The following is a 13703-nucleotide window of genomic DNA, read 5'->3' on the forward strand; positions in this document are numbered from 1 at the left end:
GACTGTTACTGGTTTTGGCCAGAATTAAGTATTAAACGTTGTGCTTTTTAATCTCTATATAGATTTTATTCAGAGTCTAACAGAGATAGCTGTTTCTCTAAGAAAACTGACGCAACACTTCAGGGCCAGCTGTCCTATGTCAGATAACATTTGCTATAGCTGCTGAAAAATTAGATTGACATCAGCATTATCTGTCCTTCCTCTGAGTCCTTGGATGTATATGTGCCAGAATTTGAAGGCTATGTCTGCTGTGAAACTTTAAAGACTAATATATTGCCAAATTTTCTTATATGGTTAAAGCTTTTTTATATTTTCAACAACAAATAAAGTTATGAAGTTGCATATGCTGTTAGAGCATCTCTGGAACAGAGCAATCCCAATGTCTGTGTGCCATGCTTCAGCGTTTTTGAGGTGAAAATAAATCATAAGAAATTTTTCTTCCTGAAGGTTCCAGTAGGCTTTCAAATGTTGGTGAAAATGCACTGCTAGTTAATAGGTTTGTTTTTTTTCCTCCCCGTGTATAGGACACCACAACTGAGAAATCTGATGTTTCTGGAGGGATCCGTATTGTTAGCAGATACTAATTGTTTTCACTTTAGTTCGAGTTTTGGAGGTCTGTGTCCTCACTTGTTGGGGCACTGTCGGAGTTACCTACATTAATTTTCTGTAAATGTCACTGTTGTAGCTGGATAGGTAAAAAGCCATCTAGTGTCCCCATGGAGGGGACGACGAAAGAGAGCGCCCTGGTTAAACATGAGAAAAGCAAATCAGAAGATACGAACCGGGGCAAGGCCAGACTCTGCTGGTTCTGCTGCACATGGAACAAGCTCGTTCTTCTTTCCGTTCAGTCTTCACTTTTTTTCTCCTTGGACAAACCTTCTTTAAAAGGTGAAGAGTAGGTGTGAAAATGCAGAAGGGAGCAAGTGCCTGCATTGAGTACTTTGAAGAAAGAGGGTCTGGTGGTTGCGTCGGTGCTGCGTGTGTCAGGTTGCGAAAGTAAGCCCCAAGCCTGCGTTGTGCGGCACGCGCAGAAGTGGGAGTCGCTGTCCGTGTAGCCATCGGGAGCAGAGCACAATCCCGTATTACCTCAGCTTCCAGTGTGTTGCTTGGTTATTTGATAAACTTGGTAATTTGAATAGAGCTAACTTGTTATCTTGCAATTCTAGCACTTTAGTGATAAACCTAGTGATTCAGTAGTATTTTCTGCTGTAAGTGTCTGAAATGTTAATGAGAGAAATCATGTAGCCTGCCTCTGGGAGCAGAGTCTTACTGATTTGTGGTTAATTGCAATCCTTTGATTACTAGAACTAAACTCCATATGAAAAGTCTTTTAATTCTTCAGTGCTGAAAATAGCATTTTTTATTCTTTTTGACCTCTGTGCTTCCCAACAAGTACAGGTTGGGGTTGTTTTGGTTTCCTTTTTGTTGTGTTTTGTTTTTGTTTTTTTTTTTTCATGGTTCTATTCAATAGTGTTTTGAGTAAAGTGTTGTTAATTATTATTATTTGTATTATTGTAGTGCCAGGAGATGACAGCAGGCTTGCATGAGCTGGGCTCTGTACGCATGCTTCAAGGCAGTCTCTGACCTGAGGAGTTTACAGTCCATGCAGAACAGTCAGAAGAAAGGACGGGGCGTAGAGCTAATGTTGTTTACTCAGCCACGTAGCAGGCAAATGCAGAGCTGGAAAAGGGCATGGATTTCTTAGCCTAGAACTCCTGACTTCTGCGCTGCCCTCCCTTGTGAAGATCATACTAAGGAGATTAATTATTGTTACTACTGTATCTCAGACTTTTTTACTAAGGTGTAAAATACTGCAGAATTTACAGTAGAGTTGTCTCTAAAACTCACGGAGTTCAGTAGAGTATGAGACTTCCTTCTGTTAGCTTTTTGTTAATTATATAAACATACAACTTCCTTAGTAAGGAATATCATTAAATAACACAGAACTCTCATTCATGAGATTTAATTTATAGCTTCCCACAGATAAATTAAGACGTATTCAGTCATAAGCAGACCTCAAAGGTCTCTGAACACGACAACGGTAGCACTGCAGTACTGCATTTGCTGGGTCTCAAGGTCTTCATGCCTGTTTGGGGATGCACAGTAAGAAAGGGGAGGCTGAGGCAAGTGCCAAAAGATGTTGAAGTCACTCAAAGGTGTGAAGTTTTCCATTTTTTTGCATGGCTGTAGTACACAAGCTGGAAAAAGCTATTGGTTTGTCTGAATGAATATAAGAAGATGATTTGTGAGTTTAGGGTAATGCGTATGTGCTTTTAACATGTTTTTATTAACACTTCTAAAAACAGCAGCAAAATCTGTTTACAAAGAGAAAGAGCTTGGTTTAGATGTTCCGCAGGCTGATAAATCTGTTTTGTGAAGGTCTGTGGGAGGCAGGCCTGTTTGTTAGAACTGTGGCGTTTTTGGTTTTGCTCCCCTCCCCTGTCTGGTGATCTTTCAGCTCAGACCTAAGTATTTGCTTTTCTATCTGGCTCGGAATATTGATCATGACTACTAAGCTGTTGTTGCTTTTGAAATAAACTTTGATTCTTCCTCTCGTTTACATTAAGCCTTAGCTTGAAGGTCATTTTACACAGTTGGCAGGAGTTGTCAAAGAGCTGTGGTTAGATGGTAGTGAGGCTTTGTCCGTGGGGTTTTTAGTGGACAGACTTTTGTTTCATTTTGGATCTGATGGTTAGAATTTCTGTTAGAATCTGTTATACCTACATTCTTGTCTATATCAAGGGTAAGTGTTCTTATACATAAAATGCTTATGGAGCAAACAATAACTGTCTCCTTTTTCATACTAATGATGCAGTTACTCCTCTATTCCTAGAGCCAAGGTTGTGAAGAAGCTACTGAAGAATGCAGCACAAGAATTAATGATCAGGCCAGTTATGCTGTAAATAAACTTCGCCAGCTAAATGACAAGCTGGAGTATAAGAAACAGGCTCTGAACTCCATATGTAATTCACCAAAACCCGACAAAAAGGTAAGTACCTTTAGTGTTTTGGATTTTGTTTTGTTTTGGGGGGGTTTTGTTTGTTTTGTTTTGGTTTTTTATATTATGTGTCTATTTGTATAATACCCAGTTGTCTTGGGCTCTTTTTGGACAGATCAGATTGCTATTTCAATCAGCCTGTTGTAGAAAGTGAAATCAGAGCTTGTTGAAAGAACAAAGAATTGTTTATTTTTTCCATTTTTTTTTTAAGCTATCATAACTATGATTTATATTGCTTCTTTGTCATAGACTAATGACCTCCCTCCCAGTGGTCTTGCTGCTTTGTTGCTGGCAAATAGTATTTCTTCTTTACCTCTCGACCCACGTGTATCTATAGAATTCTTTGTGGCAGCTGGTTTGGTGTCCCTGCCGCATCATGACCATGTGCTGGTCAACTTCCGCTCCCTCTGGCTTCGAAACAGCCCACTGCAACTTCATAACGGTGTAAGGCTGTGACTGGCTTGCTCAAGTTCAGGAGGGAAAAAAAACCCAAGCCTGCAAAAGTGACTGATTTCCTTTGTAAGGAGCTAGGAGAAATCTGCAGGGCACGCTTTCATCAGACTTAAAATTTCTGAGGGAGATGACACTTCAGCTCTGTGAGCTTGGATTAAAAATAAAAAAAAATCTCTTTTTCTCTTTGCCAAGTGCAACAGTTAAGCAATCTAAAAACATATTCAGGCAGAAGCAAGTGATTTGCATTTGGCTTAGGCCAACTCATTTGCGTTGCTACCAAGGATGATGATATAGGATGGTTGTACAGATGCAGCTGGGCCAAGCTTTTCAGTTGTGATGAGATTGGTGCAGATGGTAGACAGTGGGCAAGACGAACACATAGCCAAGACATCTCCCTGAAATGGCCTCCTGCTAGGGGTGCCAGAAACGTACCTGGGTGTTAGTCGTTGCTCAGGACCTGGGTTCTTTGTACATTTGTTCCTTCACTCCGGGTGAGTGCGAAGATGCTGGTCTGAATAGAAGTAGACACCTTGCTCATCCCCTGCTGTCCCAGCTCTGGGGATAGCTACCTCTGAGAGAAAGATGTGGACAGTAGTGTTTGAGGCCACCCTGGCGAGCTGCTTTGCCTCCATCCCTTCCACATCCCCCCTCTGCCAGAGGTTACTGTGGACAGCTGGAAATGTGTCCGCAGCGGTTCTGGGGTGTCCAGCTCACGGCTGCTCTGCTGCATGCGTGGACTCAGCTGGTGGAAGATATCTCTTGCTTGTCATCCAGCCACTACTGGTCAGAGTGACAAGAGCACAGATATGTGTGTGTGCCCCCCTTTTTTTTGTTTAATGCCTGTGTTACTGCAGTAGCATTTACCTGTGGAGAATTTAAATGGACAACTAGGGTTGACACTGTGAGAGCACCTTGTCATAGGCGGCTTCAGTTTTTTCTCCTCTGGACGTTTTTCTTTTCCGTCTGAACACGAGGAAGAACTTCTTCCCTCTGAGGGTGACGGAGCCCTGGCACAGGCTGCCCAGGGAGGTTGTGGAGTCTCCTTCTCTGGAGATATTCAAGACCCGCCTGGACAAGGTCCTGTGCAGCCTGCTGTAGGTGACCCTGCTTCGGCAGGAGGGTTGGACTAGATGACCCGCAGAGGTCCCTTCCAACCCCTAACATTCTGTGACGTAGCAGGTGAAAATTTGGTTGTTGGTCATATGAAGTAAATAATGTTTCTAAAAACACCACAGTTTTACGCCATATGAAGGGAAACATCATGCACATTTTGTATTAGATTTTTTTTAACCTGCATTTGTTCCTGTGTTGTTTTCTCTGTTTGAAATGCCTTTGTTGTGAGACCCACACAAAACATGTGTGTACGTCTTGAAGTGGCTTCCAGCACCATGCAGCTCAGATCCCAGTCACTCAAGGAAGAAAACTGCTCGTGTGAGTTGTGCGTGGAGTGCTGCTAGTTTTAAAAGAAAATGCTCTGTAGGCAGAAGTCTTAGTTCTTTCTGTGGAATATGAAGAGTAGCAAAGATGACATGAAAAGATGCCAGCCAGTCCCAGGTGATGTCTCGGACATACAAAGCCCGCTGCCGTAGGAGACAGCTTGATCTTTGAAGGTCTGTGACTGTGGTGCCGCCTTTGGTGCGTGCCTCGTGCCCGGAGCTCAGCAGCCGTCTCCCTTGGGTCTTGTGCCATCCTGTGCAGCCACAGTAAATGTGCAGGGACCACATTCTTTGTAGAGTTCAATCTTGTCATCCTCAGTAGCAAAGCAAAACCTGAACATTTTCCACACAGAGCACTTTCTAGTGCTTGCTAAGCCACATTTCCAAAGAAAACTGTGACACAGTTGTTGAAATTAAATGGGACTTTGCTGAACAGAAAAATGCCTCCATCTCTATCGGGAATTAGTGCAGGTTGGAGGTGTTTTATGGTTTTTTATGTTAACTTGCTCAGATCTTTCGTATTTCCAGTGGACCTGTAACAGGAGGGAACATAAAGCTCACTTTGAGAATTTCTAAAAGGTTCTTTTATAACCAACTATGTTTTAATTTAAAATGTGCACCATGGACAGAAAGTGTTAGAAGTATAAAGCAAGTACTGAACAAAAGTGGGTGTGCTTGTGAATGTGTGAGTTACACCATACCATTTGTTTCTGTAGCATTATAGTTATAATTTTTTTCTTTGACTCGAAGAGTACTGTATAACTAAACCCTTGTACATTGTTACGTTCGTGTGGATGTATCGCTTGTACGTTCCCTTTGCATTCTTGAGAAATAATAGCTATATTCTTTCTATACCTAAGCTCTTTGGGAGGTGGGGATTGTATCCCTTTGAAAGTAGTGATTTTTTTTCCCCCCTGTATTTTTTTTATTCCTAAAATGTTGTTTGTCTTTGAAACAGAATGATAAAATGGATCCAGCGTCATTGTAAAGTCTTAGTATTTGTTTTAGAAGCGTAGCAGATATTTACTTATGATGAAACCTTACCAGTTCTTCTGTATTTATTGATTGTTCCTGGATGCCACTTAGAGGAGTCTGTGTAAGGTGACTGCAGAGCAATCTATATGTCAACAGTAAATAAAATGAAATGCAGAATTATCCTGAAGGTTAGGTATAAGGTTGTTATATAGCTGTTGTGTAGATAATATCTCACATCTTGCAAAAATTCTGAAAAAGACAGAATTGCTGTAGCTCTGTAGGATGTGCCATTTGTGGTGCAAGTCATACAGCTAAGACTCATAAATTAGACTGTGTGGGTATATCATATTTAGAAAAAAAGTGTCACCTTCATTTGCTGTGTTTCTAATGTCACATCTTATGTAGACTTTTCTTGTCATACTGTCTCCTGGTAGTATGTATGGTTACTTACATTTTTTGCTGATGTGACAAGATAGACTATTTCTCCTTAATGAGATGATGAGCTATGTCTTGATGAGAATATCTTTCTAAATATGTGCTTTCCACAATAATAAATCCTTCCTTTTCCAAAACTAAAGTGAATTAATTGGTGACTTCCTGGGTGATTTTTAACATAGCTGCGTTCCTAGAAATGAAATCTGTCCCCAGGTTCGTCAGTCGCATCATGTATATCTGAAAAGGGTAAGGAGGATGTCTTCAGTAATACACATTTCAGTAATTGCAATTTCAAATTTGTATAAAACATATAAGGGGTAATATATAATCCTTTCTAAAGTGCCTTTTATGCTGGTAGCGTGATAGAAGGACATGCTACTAACTTGTTTTCTGTTTTAATATCGGGGTTGACCTTTAAGATTACCGTATAGTCTACAAGTTTGTAAGAGACATCATAGATTGTGTCGTGATTTTTTTCCCCTGTGAATTGTTCTTTCTCTCCATGCTTTTCTACCTTTTCTCCTTTCTGAATAGTGTCCCTAAAGACATAACTAGGCATGTATTGCATGAGCCTTTTCTTAATAATACTAATCAATAAACTTTCCTCTGCAGATTGTTTCTAAGCTGAAGGATGAAATTACTCTGATGGAGAGAGAGCACAGTGACCTTCAGCTGCACATTGCGAGAACGGACTGGTGGTGTGAGAATCTTGGCATGTGGAAAGCCTTCATTGTCTCAGGCGAGGTAGGATTTTTTTTATGGCTTTTTCTCTGCTGGGTCAGTTCAAACTTGCATGAAGAGCTGAATAAAACCCTATGTATACTTTCCTTATACCTTTGTGTACACTGTACACAAATGTATACTTCATATTTACTGGGGGGGAGGAAACCCTAACCTCTTCTGAACTCCTCCTCTGTTTCCCCAGTGAGTACTGTGATGCATGTACAACATTTCTAGTCCTCAGACACTGTTGTAATGGAGTTATAAAAACACCTGCATGTACGTGAACTGGTTTTGGCATTGGGTAAAGTAATTTGCTGTCTTAAAGGCACTGTTTTTCATGAGAACTGTCTCTTGTTGTATTAGCATAGTATCACACTTGGGTGCAGTTGTGTCTCTGCTGTGTCTCAAAGATGCAGTACTTACACTTTTGGTGTTTTGTATTATTGTGTTTAATGGCAGTACAGTTTCAAGGGACTGGAATACCCAGAAAAAAAGTGCTTTAAATCTGTAAGTTGAAAGAGAAGTTAAATTTTTCTTTTTTTTTTTTTTTTTGTCTTGTTCTGCTCTTCCATTTGAGCGTAGGCAGACAATTGTAGAATGAATATAAAAAAAATATTGTAATAGAAACAAGAAGTGTTACCATCTCATAGCTTTCTATTAACACTTGCCATGAAGGGAACCCAGCAAATGCTTGTTATGTAATAACTGTAGGCTCACACTGTACATAAGCAATCTTTTTGGCAGTATCACGTCAGAGAATTGAAGTTTAATTGGATCACTGCTTGCTTGCCTTCCTGTGCTATTGAGACAATGTTCTGTAAATAAGTATAAGTAGTTTCCTTGAGGTAACTTTTCTCGGAGGAAAAAATGATGTGCTGTTGAGTTTATTTGGTTGTGTATTGAGCTCTTGCAAACTATTGATATGTCTGTCAACAGTTAAACTCATTGTCTGTAAAAGAGGTAAATCCAACAGGTTGAAAACTGAAGGTGCCATGTTCAAAAACAGATTCTCATCATGTAAACGTCTTGTTCTGGTTTGGTGTCCTGGCTTCACCTCAGCTGGCAACTAAGCCCCAGACAGCCGCGTGCTCACTTACCCACTCACCACTTTTAAAGTAAAATTCGTGGATGGAGAGAAAGACTATGTATATAAATACATGTATACGATGATGTAACTCATGGATCTCTGCCCCCTGGCCAGCCCCCATTTATATACTGATGTCCATGGTATGGAATACCAGCCTGGGCTGGCTGCCTTGCTGTGCTCCCTCCCAGCTCCTGCACACCTGCTCATCAGCTGAACATGGGAAACTAAAAAAGGTCCTTGATTTCTTAGCAACAGCTAAAACCATCAGTGTATTATCACCATTTTTCTCATACTAAATCCTAAACACAGCAGCTACTGGGAGGAAAATGAACTCTCTCCCAGCCAAAACCAGGACATCTTGTTCTAGTGCTGTTTGCAGGTGACACAGTTGAGAACAGTGAAGCTCTTCAGTTGTATTTAAGAGTTCTCTGTAGCTTTTGAAGTCTGGTTTTAAAACACAGAATACGATGTACAGCAAAACTGCAGAACAGCAGCTGTCTGGTAAGCAGCACCGTACAGAACTGCCCGGCATCTCCCTTGTTCCCAGATGAGAAGGTGGTTTGGCTGAATAAGAGGGAGGTTGAGAGAGGCTTCTAATTACTTGCTGCCTTAACTAGAAGTAGTACTGGATTAGATAATCAAATGTAGGCGTGCATTAATTGTGCTGTTTACAGCTCTGTGCCTCCAAGGGTAGGCTGGAGAAAACATTAATGTTGTATTTATCTGTATTAATTGCTCAGAATGTTCTGGCTGCCGTTGACGATTTCAGGGGGTGTGAGGAGGTGACATTGTCTTCCTGTCTGCAAAATGTGCTGTTGCTAATCCTAGCAACAGGCTCCATGATTTTAGGGAGGGAAAAACTTGGTGGCCCTGTGTTTTTTGCAGAAAAGCTTAGTAAAAGTACATTTTGCTATAGGATTTGTGCTGAAAGTGTAATAGCCTCTCATTGACCTGTTAAACCAATTTACTAAACCAGTTAATAGATAATGCGTAAAAAACTAGAATTACTTAAGACTTGGGAAAAAAACTGTGTCCAAACTGTTGTTTGTACTCTCTTAGCTTGAATCTTTCAGTCTTTTACAGTTTTGAGTCATATAAATGCACTAACTGTGTATATGTGAAATATATGAAAAAAATCAATGTAAATGATAATAACCTACAGGTATGTTTTTGTAAGTGGTATTTCTGATAAAACCGTCTTTAGAGACTCAGTGGTTTGGCTGGTTGGTAGAGGTTGAAAAAAAACAGTAGGGACATGCAGAATGAGGGCACCCACGATGACAACCCGTCTAATTCTGTGAGTCCCTTCCCCATGACGGGTATATTCCCCTCCATACCAGCAGATAAAAACCTTACAGCTACGTAACCTAATCTGCTCTACTTGCTTTAATGATTTTGGCTTTGTATCATTCCATATTGTAGCAGACGTTCTGTCCAGAGAAAGAAGGCTGTTTCAGAGTGTAACATCTTTTTAAAAATCGATTACTTTGGTAAGGAATGGAGTTTGTAGATTTGAAAAAGGTAAAAAAATAGCTTGTCTTCCATATATTGGAATTTAGGATGTTTGTGCTCGGTGGAAGTTAAGAAAATTAGCTTCCTGTGAATTGAGGACAACAACAGCGTACCCAGTACGCCATCTGCATGGTCTTTTTATGTTGAAGAGAGACTTGTAAGCGTCTTTGTGTTTGACAGCAGTCTGGTTAGCCCCTATTTCGCTGCTGCCCAGCTTGGGTGGGCTGTTTCAGAGAGCTGCTCTGACTGAAGGAGAGTTCTGGTGAGCCATACAGTTCTTCACTGGCTTAATGACTGGGCTAGTTTTCGTTCATGTTTAATCGTTCCTGACAGATGTCTGGACCAGCCCTTAGTGCTTCTAACAGGTGATTCAATGGCATTCCTTGGCAGCTTGTTACTTTACTGAACTATCATTACAATTTTTGCTAATGTTAAGTTTGTTTTGCCTACTGCAGCTAATGGTTGTAGTTTCTCCTGGAAAATATTCAATAATATTTGTTCCTCATGCGTTTTTGCAATAATTCATTGAATGTTTCTTACTGTTACTGCACCACACACCCCAGTAAGAGGTATGCTCACCTTTGGCATATGCCTTGTAGTTTTTATTAATGGATGTAGGTGTATCAGCATCCTCATTCATATCTCTGTCCGCTTTGGGACTTTGTGCCTCATAGGGAAAACGTAGAAATCTTCACTCTTTGTGGACTAGGCATCTATGGCATGCTAGTAGACAGTAAATTCTGAAATAATTAATCTTTACATTGTCTTGAGGCTATGGAGTTGCAAAAAACCCCCATAGCCTGAAGCTGCTTCAAGTACTTTTGAGGGCTGATTCTGCCCTTGCCAGGTAAGTAGCAGTGAATAACCTGAAAGACTTGTGTAAGCTGAGGAAGGGGGTTGAGAAAAGGCTGAGGAGGGGACTTGTGGCAATGCCATCCTCGGGGCTGATTCTGAGAGCCCTTGCCAGTGCTGTGAAATGATCAGGGCTGAGACTATCACAGGACCTTTGGATTTGGAAAACCAAACCAGAGCAAAATGGTCAGGAAGAATCGGAGCTGGAAGAGGGTTAGGATGGTTCTCAGAAAGAATTGAGTGATTTTTAGGTCAGGAGTATTAGAAGCGCAGTGAAGTCCCACAGCATGGCATGCAAGGTTTGGTGTTCAGCAGGAACTCTGGGCTTTGGCTGCGACCTGTTGGAGAGCCTTTTGGCTGGAAGTAGTGGGCACACTGGTGGCTTGTCAGATGCAGTTTGTCTTGAGTGGGCTGCAGGTGTGAAAAAGGCAAACACAGCCCTTGAATGCATCAGGGGAGGAGTTTCCATTGAAGACGAGGAAGTGTTAGTTGCTCTGCAGGTGCTGGGCCCTTGAGTTCCAGAAGGGTGGGTTTGAATGGGTTGAATGAGGAAGTCTCCCATGAGAAGTGATTGTGGAAGCACTTTCATTTGCTTGGCTTAACAAAAGGGAGAATCAAAGGAATAGGGCTGTCTGCAGAAACACGTTGATGCGGATAAACCTGAGGGAGGGGTGAAGAGTTGTCGGAACACATGGGAAATGAGTTTGAAAGTTGAAAGGAAGCTTCTGGTGACCAGGGTAAGGGTCTACAGCAGGCTTTTAGTGTAACAGGGATGGAAAAAAAAAAGTTTCACAAGTTTGAATTCATTCATGATAGCAGTTTTATGAGATGGTGCCTGGTACAGCAAAGGGCTAGATCTCCTGGTTTAGCAGACCTCCTAATACCCATTTTTCTGTTTTCCAGTTGACTCATTAATTTGGAAAAATAAACATACAAGTACTTATGTTTGTCAAAAACTTTGCATTCCTAAGAAGACCTTGAAGACTTTTGGATATTTATATGGGTATTTGAAGGAAGGTGTCATGTGTCTCCATCTATTAGTTAGAATTTAAATTATTTTGCACCTGGATCTTAACTTGAAAGCAGGAGGAGTACGGAGTCCTCACATTTTGAGAATGGGCTTCCAGAGGGATGGTGCTCTCCTGACAGTTGCAGTTCAGATGACCGTACACACCTGCAAATCCCTGCGCTGGGAACCAGCGTGTAGTAGAGAATGTATGCATGATTCAGATCAGCATTTTCAGCAGCGATCTCCCAGTTTTCAAAAGCGGCTACCAGGACGTGTGTTTGAGTCACCTATAAACACAAGTCCAATTTAGCTCAGGGGTAGACAGGGCAGGGTCTGTCCCAGGAGATCCAGGTCCCTCTGACCTACATCATGGTGGCTGTTCAAGCATCTCTTTCTGCAGCGGACTGGCAGGAGAAAGGCAGTTCCCCATATAGCTGTGCTGGGAACCAGGCACATTTTCAGGCATTCAGGCTGGGGCTTTGTATTTTGTCTGGGTGCTGATGCAGCTTTTTTCAGAGATGTGGATCCTGGGCTTCAGATTGGATTTCCTGGTGATCCATGTGCAGCTTTAGGAGGAGTGCATCACAGGGACTATTCTCTCTGTGCAGCTCTGAACAGCGGTAGAATATGAAGATACACTTGAGCTGTCTGTCTTGTACAGTGGTAAGGTAGCTACTGGTCAAATTATTGAATCATAGAATAGTTTGGATTGGAAGGGACCTTTAGAGGTCACCTACTCCAACCCCCCTGCAGTGAGCAGAGACATCTTCACTAGAGCAGGTTGCTCAGAGCCCCGTTCAACCTGGCCTTGAATGTTTCCAGGGATTGGGGATCGACCACCCCTCTGGGCAATCTGAGCCGGCGTTTCCCCACCCTCACTGTAAAGAACTTCTTCCCTCTGTCTAGTCTAAATCTGCCCTCTTTTAGTTTAAACCCATTACCCTTGTCCTATCGCAACAGACCCTGCTGAAAAATTTGTCCCCATCTTTCTTGTAGGCCTCTTCAGGTACTGGAAGGCTGCAATCAGGTCTCCCTGGAGCCTTCTCTTCTGGAGGCTGAACAGCCCCAACTCTCTCAGCCTTTCTTCACAGCAGAGGGGTTCCAGCCCTCGGATCATTTCTGTGGCCTCCTCTGGTCCCACTCCAACAGGTCCCTGCCTGCCCTGTGCTTGAGGGCTCCAGAGCTGGACGCAGGACTCCTGGGGGGGTCTCAGCGGAGCAGAGGGGCACAATCCCCTCCCCCGCCCTGCTGGCCACCCTGCTGGGGATGCAGCCCAGGGTACGGTTGGCCTTCTGGCCTGCAAGCACACATTGGTGGGTCATGTCCAGCTTTTCATCCTCCAGCACCCCCAAGTCCTTCTCGGCAGGGCTGCTCTCAACCCCTTCATCCCCCAGCCTGTGTTGATACCAGGGGCTGACCTGACCCAGGTGCAGGACTGTGCACTTGGCCTTGTTGAACCTCATGAGGTTCCCATGGGCCCACTTCTCGAGCTTGTCCAGGTCCCTCTGGATGGCATCCCGTCCTTCTGGTGTGTCAGCTGCACCACTCAGCTTCGTGTCATCGGCACACTTGCTGAGGGTGCACTCGATCTCGCTGTTCATGTCATTTATGAAGATATTAAACAGCACCAGTCCCAATATGGACCCGTGAGGGACCCCACTTGTCACCGATCTCCATCTGGACATTGAGCCATTGACCACTACCCTCTGGATGTGACCATCCAACCAATTGCTCATCCACGAAACAGTCCACCCATCAAATCCCTATCTCTCCAATTTAGAAAGAAGGATATTATGGGGGACTGTGTCAAAGGCCTTACAGAAGTCCAGACAGACTGGAGCATCCATAGCTCTTCCCTTGTCCAGTGATGTAGTCGCTCCGTCACAGAAGGCCACTAGTTTGGTCGGGCAGGACTTGCCCTTGGTGAAGCCATGCTGGCTGTCTCAAATCATCCCCCTGTCCTCCATGGGCCTTAGCATAGCTTCTAAGAGGATCTGCTCTATGATCTTTCCAGGCACAGAGGTGAGGCTGACAGGTCAGTAGTTCCCAAGGTCCTCCTCCCTACCCTTTTTTAAAATGGGTGCGATGTTTCCCTTCTTCCAGTCACCAGGGCCTTTGCCTGACTGCCATGACCTTTCAGATATCATGGAGAGTGACCTGGCAACTACATCAGCTTATTCGCTCAGGACTCTGGGATGCATCTCGTCAGGTCCCACAGATTTG

The 13703-nt window shown here is 42.9% G+C and overlaps 1 protein-coding gene across 1 annotated transcript in view; it reads left to right on the forward strand.

The window, feature by feature from the left end:
* The window catches only part of SNX25 (sorting nexin 25), a 96805-nt gene that overhangs the window by 62706 nt on the left and 20396 nt on the right, over positions 1 to 13703 (forward strand). The window contains exons 10-11 of the mRNA XM_075421850.1: positions 2834 to 2989; positions 6910 to 7041. Coding sequence (XP_075277965.1) covers positions 2834 to 2989; positions 6910 to 7041 — 288 coding nt within the window. The remainder of the gene's footprint in view (positions 1 to 2833; positions 2990 to 6909; positions 7042 to 13703) is intronic.

Source organism: Opisthocomus hoazin, chromosome 5, assembly GCF_030867145.1.
Source record: "Opisthocomus hoazin isolate bOpiHoa1 chromosome 5, bOpiHoa1.hap1, whole genome shotgun sequence".
Lineage (NCBI taxonomy): Eukaryota > Metazoa > Chordata > Aves > Opisthocomiformes > Opisthocomidae > Opisthocomus > Opisthocomus hoazin.